Below are 21,451 nucleotides of genomic sequence, written 5' to 3'. Positions count from 1 at the left end.
ACTCAATAAACTCTTCCTCAAGGCTGCCCTGCCCAATTTGATTTGTCCAGTTAATATGATAGTTAAAATCCCCCATAATTGTAGCTGTTCCCTTATTACATGCCCCGACTATTTCCTGATTAATACTTCTTCCAGCAGAGTTGCAACTATTAGGAGGCCTATATACTACGCCCACCAGTGTTTTTTTCCCCTTATTATTCCTTATCTCCACCCAAACTGTTTCATTATCCTGATCCTTTGTCCCAATATCATTTCTCTGTATTACAGTGATTCCTTCCTTTATCAACATAGCCACCCCACCTCCCCTTCCTTCCTGCCTGTCCTTCCTGATTGTTAAATACCCTGGCATATTTAATTCCCAGTCATTGTCACCCTGCAGCCATGTTTCTGTAATGGCCACAAGATCATACCCATACATAGTTATTTGTGCCGTTAACTCGTCCATTTTGTTACGAATGCTGCGTGCATTCAGATAAAGAACTTTCAAATATGTTTTGTGACACTTAGTTCCTGCTTTTTCCTTTTTTAACACTTTACCTTTTACTCCATACCTTCTGTCCCTTCCTGACACGCTTTCCTCTGTCTCCCTGCTCAGGTTCCTAACCCCCTGCCACAGCTTTGATGCTGGGTTAATCGCCTTACGCCTTCTAGTTTTTATTTTATCTGTCGTGCCTAAAGTACACTTTCTTTCCGCTGCTCAACACTTTTCCCTTTCACTTGTTCTTGAACAACCGTTTGTACTATTTGTATTGTAGATTTCCCCAGGGTCTTCCCCTCTCTTGTTGCTCTCAACTTTATTCCCTTCTGACTCCCCGCTCAGGTTCCCATCCCCCTGCCGCTCTAGTTTAAACCTTCCCCAACAGCACTAGCAAACACCCCTGCGAGGACATTGGTCCCGGTCCTGCTCGGGTGTAACCCGTCACGCTTGTACAGGTCCCACCTTCCCCAGAACCGGTCCCAATGTCCCAGGAATCTAGATCCTTCCCTCCTACACCATCCCTGCAGCCACGCATTCATCCTGTCTATTCTCCTGAGATCACTACCTTTGAATTCCTGCTTTTAAATTTATCTCCTAACTACTTAAATTCACCTTGCAGGACCTCATCCCTTTTTTTAACCTATGTCGTTGGTACCAATATGGACCACGACTACTGGCTGTTCAACCTCCCCCTCCAGAATGCCCTGCAGCCGCTCCGTGACATCCCTGACTTTAATTACTTAAAGTTTTTATTCACTCGATATTTTTAGTTTTATTAACTAATTAGTTTATCTAGTTTCAGTTATTAATTTAATAAAGTAATAGCAAGTTATAATTTCCCAGTTCTTTGTTTAAACCACTGTCCTAGCTTGGAGAGCAAAAAAATGGTAATACTCACCACCAATCACCTATCTGCTGTCCTGTGACGTCACGCTTTGATTATTCTTTTATTTGTTTTTTTTTGTTTTTGATTTCACCCTTTTATAGGGAGTGGTTCCTAGGCCTCCCGCTCAGGTCCGCTCTCTCGCGCTACTGTTTTAAGTATTGGCGGGCTTTTTAACAATGACGGGCATCGCAAAAAGCTTGGTCCAAATATCACCAAGACTCAACACGCTTTCCACCCAGAGTCACTGGCTAGTGATCAGGGAACCCAGGCTGAGTTACCTTCTCTAGCCCAGGAGAGCAGAGGCCAATGGCAACGCTGCCCAGTGAAATCAGGTAGCTCAGCACAGAGCAGAGCTTGGTACCTCCTGGTCTTGATACATTGGGCAGTGTCTGCACTCATCAGACCATTGAAGGAGATTATTACACAAATTCTGATGTACGAGAACAAGGGGGGAAAAATAGCTTCCGTGAAAAACATGCTCAAGGCATAATTTCCACTAAGTGACTGTTTAATTATGATACTTTAAAAAGAAACTAAAATCCAGCACTGAAGTCATTCATTACATTACAATATTCCATTTACAGTAACTCCTGAGAAGGTTTCTTAGCTATGGTTAGTACACATTTATTTAGGACACTTGGCTAGATTGTTGCCCTGCCTGCTGCAATTATAGGCAACTGATGTCACTGAGGGCTTGCAGTTGCTCGGACAACCCTTCCCCATCTTCTCACAACATTGGTTTCATTGATCAGGCAGGGGAGGCAAACTTTACATTGGAATGTGGAGTCCGCATAATTTACACACTATTATTGGCAAGAAGAGAGTAACAGTGGGAAGTCACCAGGAGGCTTAAATAAGTGACTACAGACAAGCTGACCAGAAGCATTGCAGAAACGCTCACACTGATTACATGTGTTGGAACAGTAAGCAATGTAATAAACAGAATGACTTCACTGTTGGGAGATTAGTTCTGTTTAATACTGTGCTGAATGATTTGCGGTGGGGATGATGGGGTCGGCTGCAGCATTAAAAAAGAACTCGCATTTATATACCGCCTTTCACGACCTCAGGACATCCCAAAGCGTTTTACAGCCAATTAAGTACTTTTTGAAGTGTCGTCACTGTTGTAATGTAGGAAATGTGACAGCCAGTTTATGCACAGCAAGGTCCCACAAACAGCAATGTGATAATGACCAGATAATCTGTGTTTAGGCATTGGTTGAGGGATAAAACTGGGACTGGGATGATCTGATTTTCCAGGTAACAGGGAACAGTTGTATTTGATCTGAGGATTCCGCAGGATGAGGGGCTTGTATTCAGGCTTCTGTTAATCCTCTGAACCCTGCCACTAGCCGGGTGTGTGAATGTGGCCTGATGAGTTTCCCTCGGGCTTTCCTTCCCTTCCAATCCGGGCACTCAGCTTCTGCTTGGCTGAGAACAAGAACTCAGGATGTGAGGAATTGCAGGTACAAATCCAATTCCTACCAACTCAACACACAACTCTTGGCATAATTTTCCACCAAAATTCTCCCCACTCGCATCGGGATATTGAATTCTTGCTGGGCTACAGTTCCACAGGCATTAGTGATGTTCTGGTACTTCCGTCAACTGGCCATTCTTCATTTGTGGGACTGCATAGAAAGTGTCGTCAAGTTATACTTCCATATATGGCATCACTGCTGAGCCTGATCCTGTCTGCACCTGACTTCCACACGCACGGTGTCCGCCGTGGCTCAGTGGGGCAGCACTCTCACCTCTGAGTCAGAAGGTTGTGAGTTCAAGTCACGCTCCAGAGACTTGAGCACAAAATCTAGGCTGACTCTCCAGTGCAGTACTGAGGGAGTGCTGCCCTGACGGAGATGCCATCTTTCGGATGAGACATTAAACTGAGGCCCCGTCTGCCCTCTCGGGGACGTAAAATATCTCATGGCACCATTCAAAGAGGAGCTGGGGAGTTCCGGCCAATATTTATCCCTCAACCAACATAATTAAAACAGGTCATTATCATATTGCTGTGTGCGGGACCTTGCTGTGTGCAAATTGGCTGCCGCATTTCTTACATTACAACAGCGACTTCACTTCAAGAAGTGATTGCAAAGCACTTTGGAACGTCCTGAGGTCATAAAAGGCGCTACACAAATGCAAGACTTTCTTTTCTTTTCTCTTGCACTTTCCATATGGATTGCTGGACAGAGATCAGGAGCAGAAACCTTGGCAAACCTTTCCTTCCCTAACCCAGGGCACAGAGGTCAATTGTAACGGCTCTCAGCTGAGGTCAGCTAACTCAGCAGAGACCTGAGATCGAAGCCAAGACATGTCTGGTCTGCACTGACACAGGTGCACATTGCCTCAACCAGTTGTGCCATCCAGAAGTCCCAATTCATGGTAGATTTTTGAAATACAGCACATTGTTATTTTTTAAGTAGAGAGATCCTCCAAAAGAGTTAAAAGCAAACCTAATAATGGAGATATCTTAAAGGAAATATCTTACTTAGCTGCAAGCTTTAATAAGGTTACTAAGTAATTCATCTTTGGTTAATGCAGCCTTTCATTTCCTGTTACCAGCATGGCTGTATTCTTAAAATTTAGTGAAGTTTACTTTTGCACTGATAAGCATGTTGCTAGGCAGCAGAAAACCCAGTGTCTTGAGAAGCTGAGGCAATGCTTTTTTTTCTTCCCGGGGAGGCTATTTAATTGCCTTGATGGGAAACAAATGACAAGGTTACTCAGGAGTATAGAAAGCCACTTCAGGCACAGAAACATGGCTCAGTCCACAGTGCCAGATGAAGGATCACACTCTCCATCTCTCTTAAATGAACCATGATAAATCTGTAAAAGGCACTCCAGCCAGAGATGTGCTGAATTTCCCAGTAATTTGTCCACTTCACAATCCTGAATGATTAGTAGCACTCCCTCAACTTAAGTCCATGCCTATTGCATTACAGAAATGGCTAGTGATTTCTGGAAGAAAAGAAATGCATTGACCAACACCCACCTCCCTTCATTATTACCAGAAAGATGCACACTCGCTCCACACTAGGGTTGCCAACCCTCCAGGAATTCCTGGAGACACCAGGAAGTGAAGATTAATCTCCAGAACATTGCTGGGAGCAAAAGCCCGGGAGAAAAATCATAGGGGCATTAAAAAAAAATTATTTCAACACCTTTGTTTATTATTTAAAAAATGATGGAGTTGGGAAAGAAAAGGAAGTTTGACTGACATTCCAGAATCATCCAATCAGGTAATGAAGAGTCTGTTCACTTTTCAATTGGTATGGGAAGGCCGTGAGGATGGACATGTTGGATGACCAATGGCGGGAGTGTGGGGCGGGGCAGCTGGACAGAGGAGGTCATGTGATGAAACCTCCAGGAATGTGTCTACCTCGAGTTGGCAACCTGACTGAACATTACCGAACAAATGTCATGCCGCAAAATATTTTTTAAAAAATATAACTGTTGATATCAATTTAAATTCTGCTCTTCCCCCCTCGCTCCTTTCTTTAAACAAAAAGATAATACTATCAATCAGCCGTCTTACATTTAGTCAAGGAACAAGCTCAAATGTTGGTCCAAAAGTTGAGGTCTATCATGAAGTTGATAATCCCATGAGAGATTACTGACCCAATATGTGATTTTTGCAATTTAGGGCAGATTTTGGACATAAATGACTTGAGCGGATTATGGCCAATCTGCCAGAGATCATGAAGCTTCATTCCAAATTAGTTATGTCCTCGTTTGTTTTTTTTAGATTTGTATTTTGTACACTGGGTGCCGGCATGGAGAACTCCCAGTTTGTTCATATCATGAGTTAGTTGCAGATTATAGCTCTCCCTGCTCTACTCTCGCAATATGCCTCAAGCCCAGCCTAAAAAGAGCAACCCCCTAAAGCACCCATGCCAATGTCAGGCATGGCTCAGTGGTAGCACTCTCGCCTCTGAGTCAGAAGGTTGTGAGTTCAAGTCCCACTTCAGGGACTTGAGCACAAAATCTAGGCTGACACTCCCAGTGCAGCCATGAGGGAGTGCTGCATTGTCGGAGGTGCCGTCTTTCGGATGAGATGTTAAACCAAGGCCCCGACTGCCCTCTCAGGTGGATGTAGAAGATCCCATGGCACTATTTTGAAAGAAGTGCAGGGGAGTTCTCCCGGGTGTCCTGGCCAATATTTATCCTTCAACCAACACCACTAAAATGCAGATTTTCTGGACATTATCATATTGCTGTTTGTGGAACCTTGCTGAGCGCAAATTGGCTGCTGCGTTTCCTACAGTACAACAGTGACTACACTTTAAAAGTGTTTCATCTGGTTGTAAAGCGCTTTGGGATGTCCAGAAGTAGTGAAAGGCACTGTATAAATGCAAGTTATTTCTTTCTTTCTTTGCATTTTCCACACCAACCTTTTGAATCCAACCTGCCAATTTAGATACTGCCACATTGTACCGATAAAGCCACATATGCCCGACACTGATGTTCCGCTCTAATTACTCAGCAAAAAGAGTTGAAAATTGCAATTCTACTTTTGATAACTTCTTCTAACTGCTGTACAATTTTTAATGCCTCTGGAATGGGAAATATTGCTGCAAGAAAGTGGTGTTTCTTCAAAAAAAAAACTTGATTTCCTAAGAACAGGAAAAGGTCGTTAGGCCCATTCCTTTTTCATAGATCAACCCTTTTCATCACATCACACTACCCCTTCCCAGAAATGCATCAAATTTCCTACATAGGAAATCAGGAAATATTGAGCAGGTTGGGGCTCTTTTCTCTAGAAAAGAGAAGACTGAGGGGTGACCTCATAGAGGTCTTTAAGATTATGAAATGGTTTGATAGTGTAGACGTAGAGAAGATGTTTTAACTTGTGGGTGAATCCAAAACTAGGGGCCATAAATATAAGATAGTCACTAATAAATCCAATTGGGAATTCTGGAGAAACGTCTTTACCCAGAGAGTGGTTAGAATGTGGAACTCGCTACCACAGGGAACAGTTGAGGCGAATAACATAAATACATTTAAGGGAAAGCTAGATAAACATATGAGAGAGAAAGGAATAGAAGGAAATGCTGATAAGGTTAGATGAATATGGATGGGAAGAGGCTTGTGTGGAGCATAAACACCGGCATGGACCAGTTGGGCCAAATAGTCTGTTTCTGTGCTGTAAATTTTATGTAATTCTATGTAGTTTTATTATTATTTGTGTGAAGAAGATCTGCCTGAATTTCTTTCTTACTCCTAACTTGCCAATTTTTAAACTGGTAGTGCCTGGTATTTCCACCGTTCACTGCAATTAATAAGGTTCCTCGATCAGTTTTGTCAGTTCCCTTCATAACCTTGAAAAATTTACTTAGATCATCTTAAGGTCTCCTCTTTTGCAAAGAAAAATAAGCCTGATTTTCTTAAACATTCCTCATTCTGTAAATTTCTGATCCCAGGTTCTTTTGATGGTTACCTCTGACCCCCTTGAGGGCATGAATATTTGTTTCTATTGCTCTCAGGATGTGGGTGACGAAGGCAAGGCCGTATTTATTGTGGCCCAGCTGCCCTGAGGTGGTGGGTGTTGGGCCACCTTTTCACTTCAAAGTGATTGCTTTTACAGCTGAGCAGTTTGTTCAGCCGTTTCACAAAGCATCAAGAGGCACCACGAGGTGTGGAAATAGAGTCACATGTAGGGGTGGCAGGTTCCTTACACTGAAGGAACCAGTTGGTTTCTTAGCGACAATCAGTCAGCTTTCATGGTCATACTTTCTGGTGCCAGCCCACAAATTACCAGATTTATTGGGTTCAATTTCACAACCTACCATCTTGGGATATGAACTCAAGACCTCTGGGTTGCTAGTCCAGTACCATAGCCAGTAATACTGCTGTGTGCATATCCTTCCATTCATAAAGTGACCAGAACTGTAAACACTATTTCAGTTGGGGGGGTCTCAGAAATGCCTCATACAGGATCAACATGGCCTCTTTTGATTTGTATTCTGTTCTTGTGTTAATGCAACCCCACAACTGATTTGCCTTTTTTAATTGCAAGTAAGAATTTTATCGAGCATATCTCCTAGATGTCTTTTATGCTGTATTGCTGTATTCAACACATATGTCCTCTTTCGGTTCTTTGCTCCCTTGCTAATTATTTTACACTAATTGATATTAAATTGCGTCTTTCACTTTTTGATCCCGTTACTTAAAAAAAAAAATCAAAATCCTTATTTAACTTTGTATTGCTCCTATTATTTTGGTATCATCTGAAAACTTGGGAGATTTTGTTTACTACACCAGCATCCAAATCATCAATGCTTATTAAAAATTGCAAGGGGCCCACAATTAATCCTTTAAACACCCTTGTATCTTCTTTCCGGCCCAAAAAGCTCCCATTTACAGGAACCTACTGTTTCCTGTATTTAAGCCAATTTTCCATACATCATCTCCGATGCCTAACTCCTTAGCTTAGCAATTAATTGCCAACATAGAACCACAGAATCAAAAGCTCTCTGAAAATTCCAAGATATTTTCTTTGCATTTCCTATGTCTACTAGGTCATTAATGTTTGCTTAAAAACTCTCAGGTTAATTAAACATGTCCTTCCCTTCCTGAATCCATGCTGACAATTCTTTAATAAAAGTTACACCTCCCCAAGCATTCACGCACTAAAATTCACAAGATTGTTTCAAAGATTTTCCTACAACAGGTGTTAAAACTTACTGGCCTATTGTCTAAAGTTGTGTCCCTGGACCCTTTTTAAATAATCAGGTTACGTTAGCTGTTTTTCAACCTTCAGAAATTTCTCAAATTTGGCAAGTATCTGTTTCACCAATTTCAGATCCCATTTCCTTTAAGACTCCTGAGTGCAAGTTGTCTGGACTCGGCACTTTGTCTATTTTAAGAGCATCTAACCCTTTTCTAATTACATTCAACATTACTTTCATACTGTCTGGCTACTCCTGTGCTATTCCTGGAAATACTTAGGTCACATTCCCTCCTCTTCCTGGATAACAATACTTTTTTTTCTTTATCCCTGGATTCCAGATTCCCACCATCATTTTTCAGTGGATCAATATTTTATTTCACTCTTCGTTGCTGTGTAGATATACTTTTAAAATAAAACCTTTACCTTGGCTAAGTAACAACTATTCATGAATGTTTTGTTGCAGAAATCTCAGGATCGCCTTTGACTTGAGTTCAGCATAGACCACAGATCAAATCTGGTCTATTTGGCTCATTACCACACCAACAGTGTATTTACCCAATGCTACTCATCTGAATGGGTCCCTGCCACACCAACATTGCACTTACCCAATGAACCTTCAGGGACCTACTTCAAAACACTGACAGGAAATAGTTTCCTGGAAATTTTTTTATCATAGAACATTACAAAATAGAGATTAGAAAAATGTGAAGATTACATAGAATTATATAGAATCTACAGCACAGAAACAGACCTTTCGGCCCAACAGGTCCATGCCAGTGTTTATGTTCCACACGGGCCTCCTTCCATTCCAATTACCTATTCCCACGATGCTCCCATGTCCCTCTATTCCCTTCTCCCTCATGTATGCAGCAAATCTCTCCATATACGTTGTCAATGCTATCTATCTGGACTGCACTGCCTGAAAGGGCAGTGGAAGCAGATTCAACAGTAACTTTCAAAAGGAAATTGGATAAATACTTGAAAGGGAGAAATTTTCAGGGCTATGGGGAAAGAGCAGGGGGAGTGGGACTAATTGGATAGCTCTTTCAAAGAGCCAGCACAGGCACGATGGGCCAAATAGCCTCCTTCTGTGCTGTACAGTTCTATGATTCTACTTCAACCATTTCATGTGGCAGCGAGTTCCACATTCTCACCACTCTCTTGTGTAAAAAAATTCTTACTAAATTCTTTATTTGATCTGTTAGTGGCTGTCTTATATTCATGTCCCCTGTTTCAGGACTCACCCACAAGTTTCTCTAGATCTACCCGATCAAACTCCTTCATAATTGTAAAGATTTACACAATAAATCTCAACTCATAGTCTCTGAAAAGACAGCATCAATAAGACAGTCTGGTTTTATTTATCTCTCACTCATCTCATTAGACCTCATGAGAAAGTCTGGGATGAATCCAACTGTAAAGGCATTTTTTGGCATTAAAACAGGCATGGTTTTCTTCATTCTAAAACTGATTGCATTTTGGGACAGAGCTACAGATAGCACAGCGAAGAAGTGGATGGTTCAATTTATGTAGTAAATCTGCACAGAATAATCAAATGCACATACAAACTACTTACATACACTCGAGCCATTCAGAGCTTGGCTAGACCACACTTAGAGTATTGTGCACAGTTCTGGTCTCCATATTATAAAAAAGATATGGAGGCACTGGAGAAGGTGCAAAAAAAATTTATAAGGATGATACCAGAACGGAGAGGATATACCTATCTTAAAGTCTGAAAGACTGGGGCTCTTTCCTCCAGAAAAGAGAAGGCTGAGGGGTGACCTAATAGAGGTCTTTAAAATTATGAAGGGGTTTGGTAAGATAGATGTAGACAAGGTGTTTCCACTTGTGGGGGAGATCAGAACTGGAGGCCATAAATATAAGATAGTCACCAATAAATCCAATAGGGAATTCAGGAGAAAAATCTTTACCTAAAGAGTGGTAAGAATGTGGAACTCGCTACCACAAGAGGTAGTTGAGGTAAATAGCAGACACATTTAAGGGGAAGCTAGATAAACATGAGGGAGAAAGGACATGCTGTTAGGGTTAGATAAAGAAGGGTGGGAGGAGGCTCACGTGAAGCATAAACGCCAGCACAGACCAGGGCTGAATGGCCTGCTTCTGTTCTGTAAATTATAGAATCATAGAATGGTTACAACACAGAAGGAGGTCATTCAGCTCGTCAAGCCTGTACCGGCTCTCTGCAAGAGCAATCCAGCTAGTCCCACTCCCCCGCCCTTTAATTTTTTTTCCTTCAAATACTTATCCAATTCCCTTTTGAAAGCCACGATTGAATCCACCTCCACCAACCTTTCTGGCAGTGCATTCCAGATCATAACCACTCGCTGCTTAAAAAAGCTTTTCCTCATGTCGCCTTTGGTTCTTTTGCTAATTACCTTAAATCTGTGCCCTCTGGTTCTTGACCTTTCCGCTAATGGGAACAGCTTTCTACTCTACTCTACTGTCTAGACCCCTCATGATTTTGAACACCTCTATCAAATCTCCTCTCAACCTTCTCTGCTCTAAGGAGAACAACCCCAGCTTCTCCGGTCTATCCAGGTAACTGAAGTCCGTCATCCCTGGAACCATTCTAGTAAATCTGTCCTGCACCCTCTCTAAGGCCTTCACATCCTTCCTAAAGTGCGGTGCCCAGAACTGGACACAATACACCAGTTGTGGCCAAACCAGTGTTTTATAAAGGTTCACCATAACTTCATTGCTTTTGTATTCTATGCCTCTATTTATAAAGGCCAGGATACTGTATGCTTTTTTAACTGCTTTCTCAACCTGCCCTGCTACCTTCAGCAATTTATGGACATAAACCCCCAGATCTCTCTGTTCCTGCACCCATTTCAGAATTGTACCCTTTAGTTTATATTGCCTCTCTTCATCCTTCCTACCAAAATGTATCACTTCACACTTCTCTGTGTTAAATTTCATCTGCCATGTGTCTGCCCATTCCACCAGCCTGTGTATGTCCTCTTGAAGTCTATCATTATCCTCCTCACTGTTCACCACACCTGCAAGTTTTGTGAGATCTGCAAATTTTGAAATTGTGCCCTGTATACCCAAGTCATTAATATATATCAAGAAATGCAGTGGTCCCAGTACTGACCCCTGGGGAACACCACTGCATAACTTCCTCCAGTCCAACCACTACTGTTTCCTGGCACGTAGCCAATTTCATATCTGTGCTGCCATTGCCCCTTTTATTCCATGGGCTTCAATGCCTTTTGGAAGTCTATATACACATCAACTGCATTGCCCTCATCAAAAAACTCAATCAAGTTAATTTAACACGATTTGCCTTTAACAAATTCGTGCTGGCTTTCCTTAATTAATCCACACTTCTCCAAGTGACTGTTAATTTTGTCGCAGATTATCGTTTCTAAAAGTTTCCTCACCACCAAGGTTTTTTTTATTCATTCATGGGATGTGGGCGTCGCTAGCAAGGTCAGCATTTATTGCCCATCCCTAATGGATAAGGTTAAACTGACTGACCTGTAGTTGCTGGGTTTATCCTTACATCCTTTTTTGAACAAGGGTGTAACATTTGCAATTCTCCAGTCCTCTGGCACCACCCCCCGTATCTAAGGATGATTGGAAGATTATGGCCAGTACCTCTGCAATTTCCACCCTTACTTTCCTATATTCTATGTAATACTACAGATAAGGCACTTTCACACTACAGGAATGCATTCACAAGACACCCAATGCTCCCTCCATAGTATAAAGGCGATACCATTCTGGGAGCCAACAGGAAGTCTCAAAACTATGGGTCTAAGAATGTTCTCTTAGATTAACAGAGCTGGCATCTGTGAAGTACATAGAGGGAGCTAGTCTCCACATTACACAGCAGAGTCCTGCAATGCTACAGAGACCAACTCTTGGTTCCCAGCCGAAAAACAGCACAGCAGTCTTGAAACATGATTTTGGAAAAAGTGCAAAAGTAAAGGCTTTAGGTGTCAACACCTTTTACACCTCACCCTATGGATTCTGGTGAGTATAAATTAATCATACTGCAGAAAGACACCATTTGTACTACTATGCAGGCAGGCAGCCATGGGGTAATTTGTTCATTAGTTAATAAATATGTCCAAGGATATAAGCTCTAAATTGAACTGGATATTTGAACTGAATGTGGCCCAGAAGAGTAGCTAGGAGTTCCACAGAGAGGCAAGACATTGGTTTTCTCCTGTTAAAATTCCCAACTCTCCTACATTGAGTTCCCAAAGTCAACTGACTACTTGGAAGAAGAAACGAGAGACATCTCTAAAATTCTCTCTAAGGGGATAGAGAGAAAAAGAATTATGCAGGACAAGTCAAATTGCTACCCTTCAGTGCCACACTTCCCAGGTTGTGATTTAAGTCCTACACACAACTTCAGTGCACAAACTAGGTTGCACTCAAATAGAATACAGAGGGAATGCTACATCATCAGAAGTGCCATCCTTTGGATGAGACATTACATCAAGGTCCTATCTGCCTGCTCAGGTGGACATTAACGATCCCATGGCACTAGGAGCAACAAAGAGCTCTCCCATTATCCTGACCAACATTCCTCCCTCAACCAAAACCAATAATAAAAAAACAGAACAGCCAGTTATTCATCTCATTGTCTACTTGTGGGATATTTGCCTCCATAACAACAGTCTTTGCACTAAGAAAGTAATTCCTTGTGTGAAGCACTTTGGGATATTTTATCAACCTGATGAAGTGTTATATAAGTGCAAGCTTTTTTTCTTTCTTATCCAGCCAGAGAATAGCACAGACACTGGAAGCAGGATACCCACAATCGTCCTCAGTGAATGAAAAAAAAGTACACAAATAAGAAGGATAAAGTAAAAACACCTGCATCAATCTATATTTCGTCAGTTCAAATAAATTCACATGAATATTAATATACTTCATTTGAACTTGGTGTGGTTTGGCACCAATCACATTGACACCATACTTTGTACAAAACAAAAAGCAGAAACCAGTGCAAATTGCATTAGCTTTAAGGATTTCCATTGTCCTAATTTCATTTGTCTGGATCTAAAACAGATGTCGTTCATCTCTGGTGGGTTATACGATCAAAGCCGTAAGATGGAAAATTAAAGCAACCGAATACATGCAGTTTCTGAAAGTCCAATTGATCGAGTTGACAGAGCAAGAGATGAAGACGACAGTAGAGTGAAAGAGGAAGGGCTTCAATCCTTACTAGATTTTTAATCACAGCTGTTTAGATCACATTTGGGAACCAAGGCTTCTTCCAGCTAAATGTCACCAAACTGCAGCCACCCTCTTTGGCTCCCGCTGACCCCTCCGTCCCACTGACCTCGATCCTTTCTGCATTTTGGGTTGCCCCCTCAGGCTAAGCTCATACGGGCGACACTGCGACCTTCTGCTCAATCCTGAGATCAGCTTCCTCTCCCGCATCCGATAAGTCACCAAGAGCATTTTCTTTCACCCGAGACATTACTTTCCTCTGACCCGCCACTCCCTCTCCGCTATTGAAACTCGTATCTGTGTCTTTATCACCTCAAGGACAGACTTTGCCAATTATTTCTTCACCGCCCTCCCTGCTTCTACCTTCCGTTAACTGCAAGTAGTCCAGGACACTACAGTCAATTTCTTATTTGGTGTCAGCCATGGCTCAGTGGGTGGCACTCTTGAGTGCAAAATCCAGTTTGCACTTCAGTGCAGTACTGAGGTAGTACTGACGGAGGTGTCGTCTTTTGGATAAGACATTAAACTGAGGCCCCGTCTGCCTTCTCAGGTAGACATAAAGGTGCAGGGGAGTTCTCCCCAGTGTTCTGGCCAATACCTATCCCTCAACCAACATCAATAAAACAGACGATCTGGTCTTTTCTCTTATTGCTGTTTGTGGGACCTTGCTGTGCAAATTGGTTGCCGCGTTTCCTACATTACAACAATCACTACACTTCAAAAGTACTTAATTGGCTGTAAAGTGCTTTGGGACATCCTGAGGTTGTGAAAGGCGCTATATAAATGCGAGTTCTTTCTTTCTTTTTACTCGAGAAACACTATAGATATGGAAGTAGTTGTTCCAATTTCTGAACACTGATGCAAAATGTATCACTGCGTGTGCATGCTCTGGAGTTCCCTCCCTAAATCTCTTCGCCTGTTCACCTCTCTCTTCTCCTTTAAAGCACTCCATAAAGCCTACCGTCAGCTGTCCTAATGCCTCCTTCTTTGGCTTGGTGTCAAATTTTATTTGATGATGCTCCTGTGAAGTGCCTTGGGACGTTTTACTACATTAAAGGCACTGTATAAAGGCAAGTTGTTGTTGCATGTACACACGTCAGGTGAGAATAGGACCAGACTCAACTGTGATGCCCATTGTTGCTGAACGGCCTTTCAACACTTGCTGCCTAGGTTCATAAAGGAAGATTGGAAGCAGTGCAACTCTACCCCGGCATGAGTCAGTGCACTTAGCGGAAAAGGGTGAACAACTGGGTCATGGGAGGAAGAAACAAAATGCTGCTACAGTCCTGAAGGAGTTAAACACGCTGTAGTGCAGCTGCCAAGGGCTTTCAGCCTAACCTATGCTCTGTTAAAAGTCTTGAGCTACAAAAAAGGTTAAATATATCCAACTGATTGATAAATGACCTACCACAGTAGCACGTAATTGCCCAGATGCTCCACTGAGTGTCCCGGGGGCTTGGATAAGTTAATTTTGTGAGACCTAAACCCTTTACATTTCCTTTTGTTTTACAGTAGTTGAGAGCCAAAGGCAAGCGATTTTTTTGTACTTTGTCAGCTGGCTGTCTACATGGAAAGGTGATCCATCCAAGTGAAGTGGCATTCCCATCGGCATCCAAATGCTATTACTCAATCAGATTCCATCACTGGTCGCCATTTCAATCTGTCTCATGACCTGCAGAATAGCACATGAAGTGTGCCAGCATATGTAGATAACACATGCACGGCTCACATGCAATGCAGAAGAAAATGCAATTCCACTTGAAGTAATGACCAAAATACTACTGGTTTCACCAGTTAACACGATCTCAGACACGGATTTATACCACAACGTCTCTCAGGTCCTCTTAAGTTACTAACAGGGAAAGAGGGCATGGATTAAAGCCACTTGTCCAAGGGCAGGGTGTTGTTTGCATGTTCACTCACATTGCTACCGATCTATATACGACAACACAAGTACCAGATTAAGTCTCCCGTGCAACTGATGCCTTGTTTTAAATTGCAGAGTAGCTTCCACTAAAAACAAATGCTTCTGGTTCTCTGCTCATTCTGTTAACTCTTGCACTCTCTCAATGCTCTCCTGGCTGGCCTCCCATCATCCAACCTCCGTAAACTTCAGCTCACCCAAAACTCTGCTGCCCGTATCCTAACTCGCACCAAGTCCCATTCACCTATCACCCTTGTGCTCGCTGACCTACACTGGCAACTGGTCTAGCAATGCCTCAAAATGAAAACTCTCATCCGTGTGCTCAAATCCCTCCATGGCCTTGCCCGTCCCTATCTCTGTAACTTCTTCCAGCCCCAACCCTCTGAGAACCCCGCGCTCCTACTATTCTGGCCTCTTGCGCATCCCCGATTTCCTTCACTCCACCATTGGCGGCCGTGACTTCAGCTGTCTAGGCCCAAAGCTCTGGAATTCCCTCCCTAAACCTCTCCATATCTCTAAGTCTCTCTCCTCCTTAAAACCTACCTCTTTGACCAAACCATTCTAATATTTCCATGTGTGGCTCAGTGTCAAATTTTACTTGATAGGACTCCTGTGAAGCACCTTGGGATGTTTTATTATGTTAAAGTCGCTATATAAATGCAAGCTGTTGTTGTGCTGTGGATTTCAGAGCAATAGTGGCAACACAGGAGCAGTTGTTCAAAAGTCACGAACATATCTTCCAAGTACCTGGCCACAAACATTCCTTGTGCAAGGGCAACGACGCAAAGAACAGATTGCTTGTCTGTGCATTCAGATTGAACGCTCAATTCGCCTACTGTCAGAACAAAATGGCAGCACGTGGCACTTATTTAAGTGTCAGCCATGGCTCAGTGAGTAGCACTCCCAACCTCTGAGTCAGGAGGTTTTGGGTTCATGTCCCACTCGAGACTTGAGCAAAAATCTAGGCTGACATTCCAGTGTAGTATTGAGGGAGTGCTGCACTGTTGGAGGTGCCGTCTTTCGGATGAGATGTTAAACCGAGGCCCAGACTGCCCTCTCAGCTGGACGTAAAAGATCCCTTGGCACTATTCGAAAAAGTGCAGGGGAGTTCTCCCCAGTGTCCCGGCCAATGTTTATTACTCACTTTTGTCAATCTGGAAAGTTTACTCTGGAAAATGGCACGAACTGCGTAAGAGCCGCATGTTGAGCGGCGGCAATGTGTTAAACCAATGTAAGAGCAACGATTAATGGGCGCAAATGCAAACAACAAAGTAAAAGAAAAGAAAGACTTTCATTTATACAGCGCCTATTATGACCTCAGGACATCCCAAAGTGCCTTACAGCCAATGAAGTATTTCGAAATGTAGTCACTGTTGTAATTGTAAGAAATGAGTCAGCCAATTTGCACACAAGGTCCCACAAACATCAGTGAGACGGTGACCAGATAATCTGCTTTAGTGGTGCTTATTGAGGGATAAATATTGGCCAGGACATGGAGAGAACTCCCCTGCTCTTCTTCGAAATAGTGCCTTAGGATCTTTTACGTGCACCTAAGAGGGCAGACATGGCCTCAGTTTAACGTCTTATCTGAAAGCACCCCCTCAGTACAGCCTAGATTTTGAGCTCAAGTCCCTGAGGTGAGATTGCTACCAACTGAGCCAAGGCTGACATCGATAATCAAACCCCACCCCCGTCCTTCCTTCTTTCCCCATAAAAATAAACTGAAACGAACAGAGGATAGGTTATATAAAAGGACAGATAATACATTTCAGAGCCACGGGTGGATCTCACTGGGCTTTGTTTTTATGATGCCGAAATTACATCTCAGCCAACAACTAGTTAAAATTACAAAGGATGTGAAGAGTTTGATAGTCAAGATATGAAAAAAAGTACAAGTAACACCACCTACAATGCAAATTTGATCCACACACTAATCTCACTTTAGTATAGAATTGCAATTACATAGAATTTACAGCACAGAAACAGGACATTCGGCCCAATAGGTCTGCGCCAGTGTTTATGTTCCACACAAGCCTCCTCCCACCCTACTTCATCGAACCCTGTCAAAATATCCTTCTATTCCTTACTTCCTTGTGTACTTATTGAGCTTCCCCTTAAATGCAGCTATGTTATTCGCCTCAATCACTCCAGGTGGTAGCAAGTTCCACATTCTCACTAACTTGTCAAACAACTCCTTATTCACTCCAGTAAATCCCAGTGAGCCAAACACTTTCTCTCAACTGCCAATGTGCAGAACTTCCATTTCAGGAACAACACTGAAATAATCCAAGTGTAAAAGGCTCTCAGATTATGTGCGTTTTAATTTCTCACTCACTGTACAGGGTCAGTCTAACGGTCACCTTTCAGATATGCACACACCCCCTTCATTGTGATATTGATAAGAAAATAAATTTCTTGGAACACCAAAAATTATTTTTCAGTATGAACAGCTCATCCCATTAACTGAGAAATGCACACATTTTCTCCCACTAAACATGCTCTTTCTTGTCACTTAACAAAGTTGTGTGCTTAGTAGCCATAACTGTAGTGATAGAAAAATTGGGAGAAATCATGCAATATACTGCCTGACAATGCACGATAGCGCAAAATGCCAATATTGAACAGGAAAGCTCTTTCCGTCCAGACCCGCCCACACGGAAAAAAAATTCTTAAAAAAATTCAAAATGCAGATTGGGCTGCACCACGATTAAATGTGTCAAATATGGGGGCATATTTCCTCTAGGTTATTTGTTAGCAAAGTTTCTAAACACATTTCTGATCTTGCTGCAAGTGGAGAGAGGAAACTTCCCCCACCCACCCTATATGTATCATATGGGCTTTACTCTCAATTTGTGATGGACAGAATCCCATTTATCTTTTGTTCTATGTGTTACAGATAATTGTTTTGTACAATATAAAGTCTTTGATGGGTTTTCTAGGGCAACGGAAAGAATGATCTCCCCCACAGGGAAAGGAAGGAGGCTGCCCATTCTGGCTTTTATTGCATACTTTTTAGACTTTATATAAAAAAACAGGTAATTTTTAAGAAGTACATTGGTGGTCAAATGTGCTATGTCATGAAATAATAAGAAGTTTAGTATCTACTGGTCCCTCACAAAGGGAAGCTCACAATCTCTTGACAGTACCATTAAATCATGCTCCTATTTCTTAAGAGGGAGCAAGAGGGAGTAGGCAAAGCGCATCCAAATGGAGTAGGGGGAAAAAAAATTGGATGCGAGTCACCCTCGGGTGTCAGTGTACCTGCTTGTGGCTTACTACAAAACAGTATTGGTAGAGATCAGGTCTGGATGGAGAGCAGTGGGGGGGGGGGGGCAGACTGATGAGTCAACGTTCTCAGCAATCACTCTGATGAAGTCAAAGTTCCACTCGCAACTGCTGGACAAAAGCCTGTAAATTCTGCATTTTACGATTGGAGCAATGGTCACCAGCTCACGATAGGCAGATGAAAGTACAAATATAGGAGACTAGCTCCATGCATTTACGCTGCTGAAACCGGCAGCTTGATTCTGAACCACATTTTTGTGGGCTTATGCTGCGGTTGATTCTCTGCAGGTCCTGCTACTGGGGATGCCAACCCTCCAGAAGTAAAGATGAGTCTTCTGGACACTACCGCGAGCAACCCAGGATAAAAATCATAGGGGCATTAAAATAAATTGTATGTTTTCTTCATTTTCTTTGAACACTTTCATTCATTCGTTATAAAAATATTGGAGACGGGGTGAAAAAGACTGTTTGGCCAGGCGGGGCGGTTGGAGGCAGGACATATGATGAAACCTCCAGGAATATGTCCAGAGTGGGTGACTTATACTTAAACTTGGCAGTGCAGCCAACGGTGGGAGAACTGGGCATGTGCAGTTGGCCGCCCTCCCCAAAAGTGAAAGCACAGGACCTTAAAGAGAGGTTGCAAATAATAATGTGGGGTCCTTGAACAAAAATCTTCCAGTCACTGTACAAATGATTGAATAAGCTCCACCACTGGTCCAAGCATTACACTTCCTGATGAACTAGTTATCAGGATGCGACTGTACTAAATCAACTTTATTTTCCTTGTATGATTGAGACCAGCCTGTGAAAACAAATGGAGCCAGGGATCAGAGGCCTGGCTACAAAAAAAAATTTACAGCAATTCCTTCAGTGTAGAATGTACATTTGCACAACTATTTATATTAGAGCCGCGAGGGCACTGTTTAAGGTAGGGTTCTGGATTCTGTTCAATGCTTTGAAGCATCAGGTCCCTGTATAACTGGGGTATAGCCCAAGTGATGAAAATCAGTGCACCGGGAAGCGACTGAGATCAGTCAAGTCAAGGTCATAATGAACAGCAGCAGGAGGAGGAGGAGGAGGAGGAGGAGGAGGAAGATTGGTGGGGGGAAGAGAAGGGAAAAACGAGAGAGAGAGAAAACTGGGCCAGAACAGAAGCTTCAAAGTCAAGATTGAAGCTTTGAAAGTGAGCAGAACAAGCAAAACTTTTGAGACTTTACAGGTCTGATTTTTTTTTAAACATGCTCCATATCCTTAAGAACTGCCACTAAATTTTGCAGTCAGATCACAGACACCCGAGCCTTAAATGCAATTAGCACACAGTTAAGTTCAGGCAAAACATTTAAAGAGTAAAAGCCAATTATGCTACAAAGCTAGGAACTTTCTTGAACTTCGAGGCTTTTCCACTGCTGTCAGCCGTGGCTCAGTGGGTAGCCCTCTCGCCTCTGAGTCAGAAGGTTGTGGGTTTAAGTCCCGCTACAGAGACTTGAGCAGAAAATCCAGGCTGACACTCCCAGTGTAGTACTGGGGGAGTGCTGCACTGTCAGAGGTGCTGTCTTTTGGACGAGATCTTAAACCGAGGCCCTGTCTCACGGCACTATTTCCGAGAAGAGCAGAGGAGTTCTCCCCGATGTCCTGGGAATATTTATCCCTCCCATCACTAAAACAGATTATCTGGTCATTATCGCATTGCTGTTTGTGGGACCTTGCTGTGCGCAAATTGGCTGCCGCGTTTCCTACATTACAACAGTGACCAAAAAGTACTTAATTGACTGTAAAGCGCTTTGGGACGTCCTGAGAGCGTGAAAGGTGCTTTATAAATGCAAATCTTTCTTTCTTGCCGCCTCCGTCTGTTGCTGCAGCGGCAGTCCTGCTGTTCCCATTGCGGCACAGGCGGGCTTCCTCTCGGAGAGGGGAATCCCCCTCAAGAACCCATCCTATATGCCAAATAATTCTATTTCCCCCAAATTTACTTCTTTAGTCTCCTGAAGATAATATCCCATGTTTGGGTATGGCTTGTCCACGATTGCTTGCCCAAGTGTTCACTCTTCAGTCTTAGGCCTGGATGGTGAGTATTTACAGACTATTCAAAGTGGGAGGGGCTAGAGATGAGGCAGATTGTGTCCACACAGGTGCATACTTCCAACAGGGATCGCCGGCCGGACAGCCATCGGTAGCGGAGCCCAGCATGGTTCTTCGCCTCTACAACCCCAGGGACGAGAGGACCCTGTGTAAAAACCCCACCACCTGAGATCAGCTAGCTCAATATGAGTAAACATCTACAAAAGAAGAAATTTACTGGGAGGAAACAAGAGATAAAATACATGCAGATAGATAAACAGATGTGAATGCCAATTCTTTGGTGACATTTTGAATTTTCATCTTGTTCTTGAGTCAATTCTTTAAGCACATGCACGAGAAATTGGTCTGGTTTACAAAGCTCTTGGGTGTCACCACCAACATCCAAAGGACAAGTTAATAGTGAAGACACAAAGCATACATGTCAAGTGAACACTATTAGCAGGGATATCCCGATTACCTGTCAGGAGGGGGAGGCCGCTGCTTGTTGATCTTGGCGTACAATCCATCCAGGTTCTCCTGCTCTGCTCCCAAGTCTCGAGGCGGGTTTATCGGGTGCAGCTGTGGGGAAGGAGGCTTGAATCCACCGGGCGGCGTGGGTGGCTCCCGGAAGTGGTTCACCCTGGCATAGTTGGGGTCCATGTCATCGTCTTCAATGTCAGGCACCGAGAGTCCAGTGGACGACGGCAGCTGATCATACCGTTCTCTCGCCTGCCTCTCTCTCAGCTCCTGGTGCTTGGCTTCAATCCTAGAAGTACAGAGGCACATGACATCAAATTAGAGATTAAAAACTAATTTGAAGTCCTACTGTGATGCCCTCGAGACTATCTCAGAGAAGATCTTGATTTTCTGGAGCATGCAAATACTGTCAAGAGCACGCACAATTTCCCTACTTAAATTTACCCTAATCAGTTC

At 43.0% G+C, this 21,451-nt stretch overlaps 1 protein-coding gene across 3 annotated transcripts in view; it reads right to left on the bottom strand.

Moving 5' to 3' along the window:
- The window catches only part of LOC137323945 (partitioning defective 3 homolog B-like), a 750,054-nt gene that overhangs the window by 180,612 nt on the left and 547,991 nt on the right, over positions 1-21,451 (bottom strand). For all 3 annotated transcript variants that reach the window (XM_067988088.1, XM_067988089.1, XM_067988092.1), the window contains one exon: positions 20,997-21,284. In XM_067988088.1, coding sequence (XP_067844189.1) covers positions 20,997-21,284 — 288 coding nt within the window. The remainder of the gene's footprint in view (positions 1-20,996; positions 21,285-21,451) is intronic.

This window comes from Heptranchias perlo, chromosome 7, assembly GCF_035084215.1.
Source record: "Heptranchias perlo isolate sHepPer1 chromosome 7, sHepPer1.hap1, whole genome shotgun sequence".
Classification (NCBI taxonomy): domain Eukaryota; kingdom Metazoa; phylum Chordata; class Chondrichthyes; order Hexanchiformes; family Hexanchidae; genus Heptranchias; species Heptranchias perlo.
This window is presented reverse-complemented; position numbering and strand designations above follow the sequence as displayed.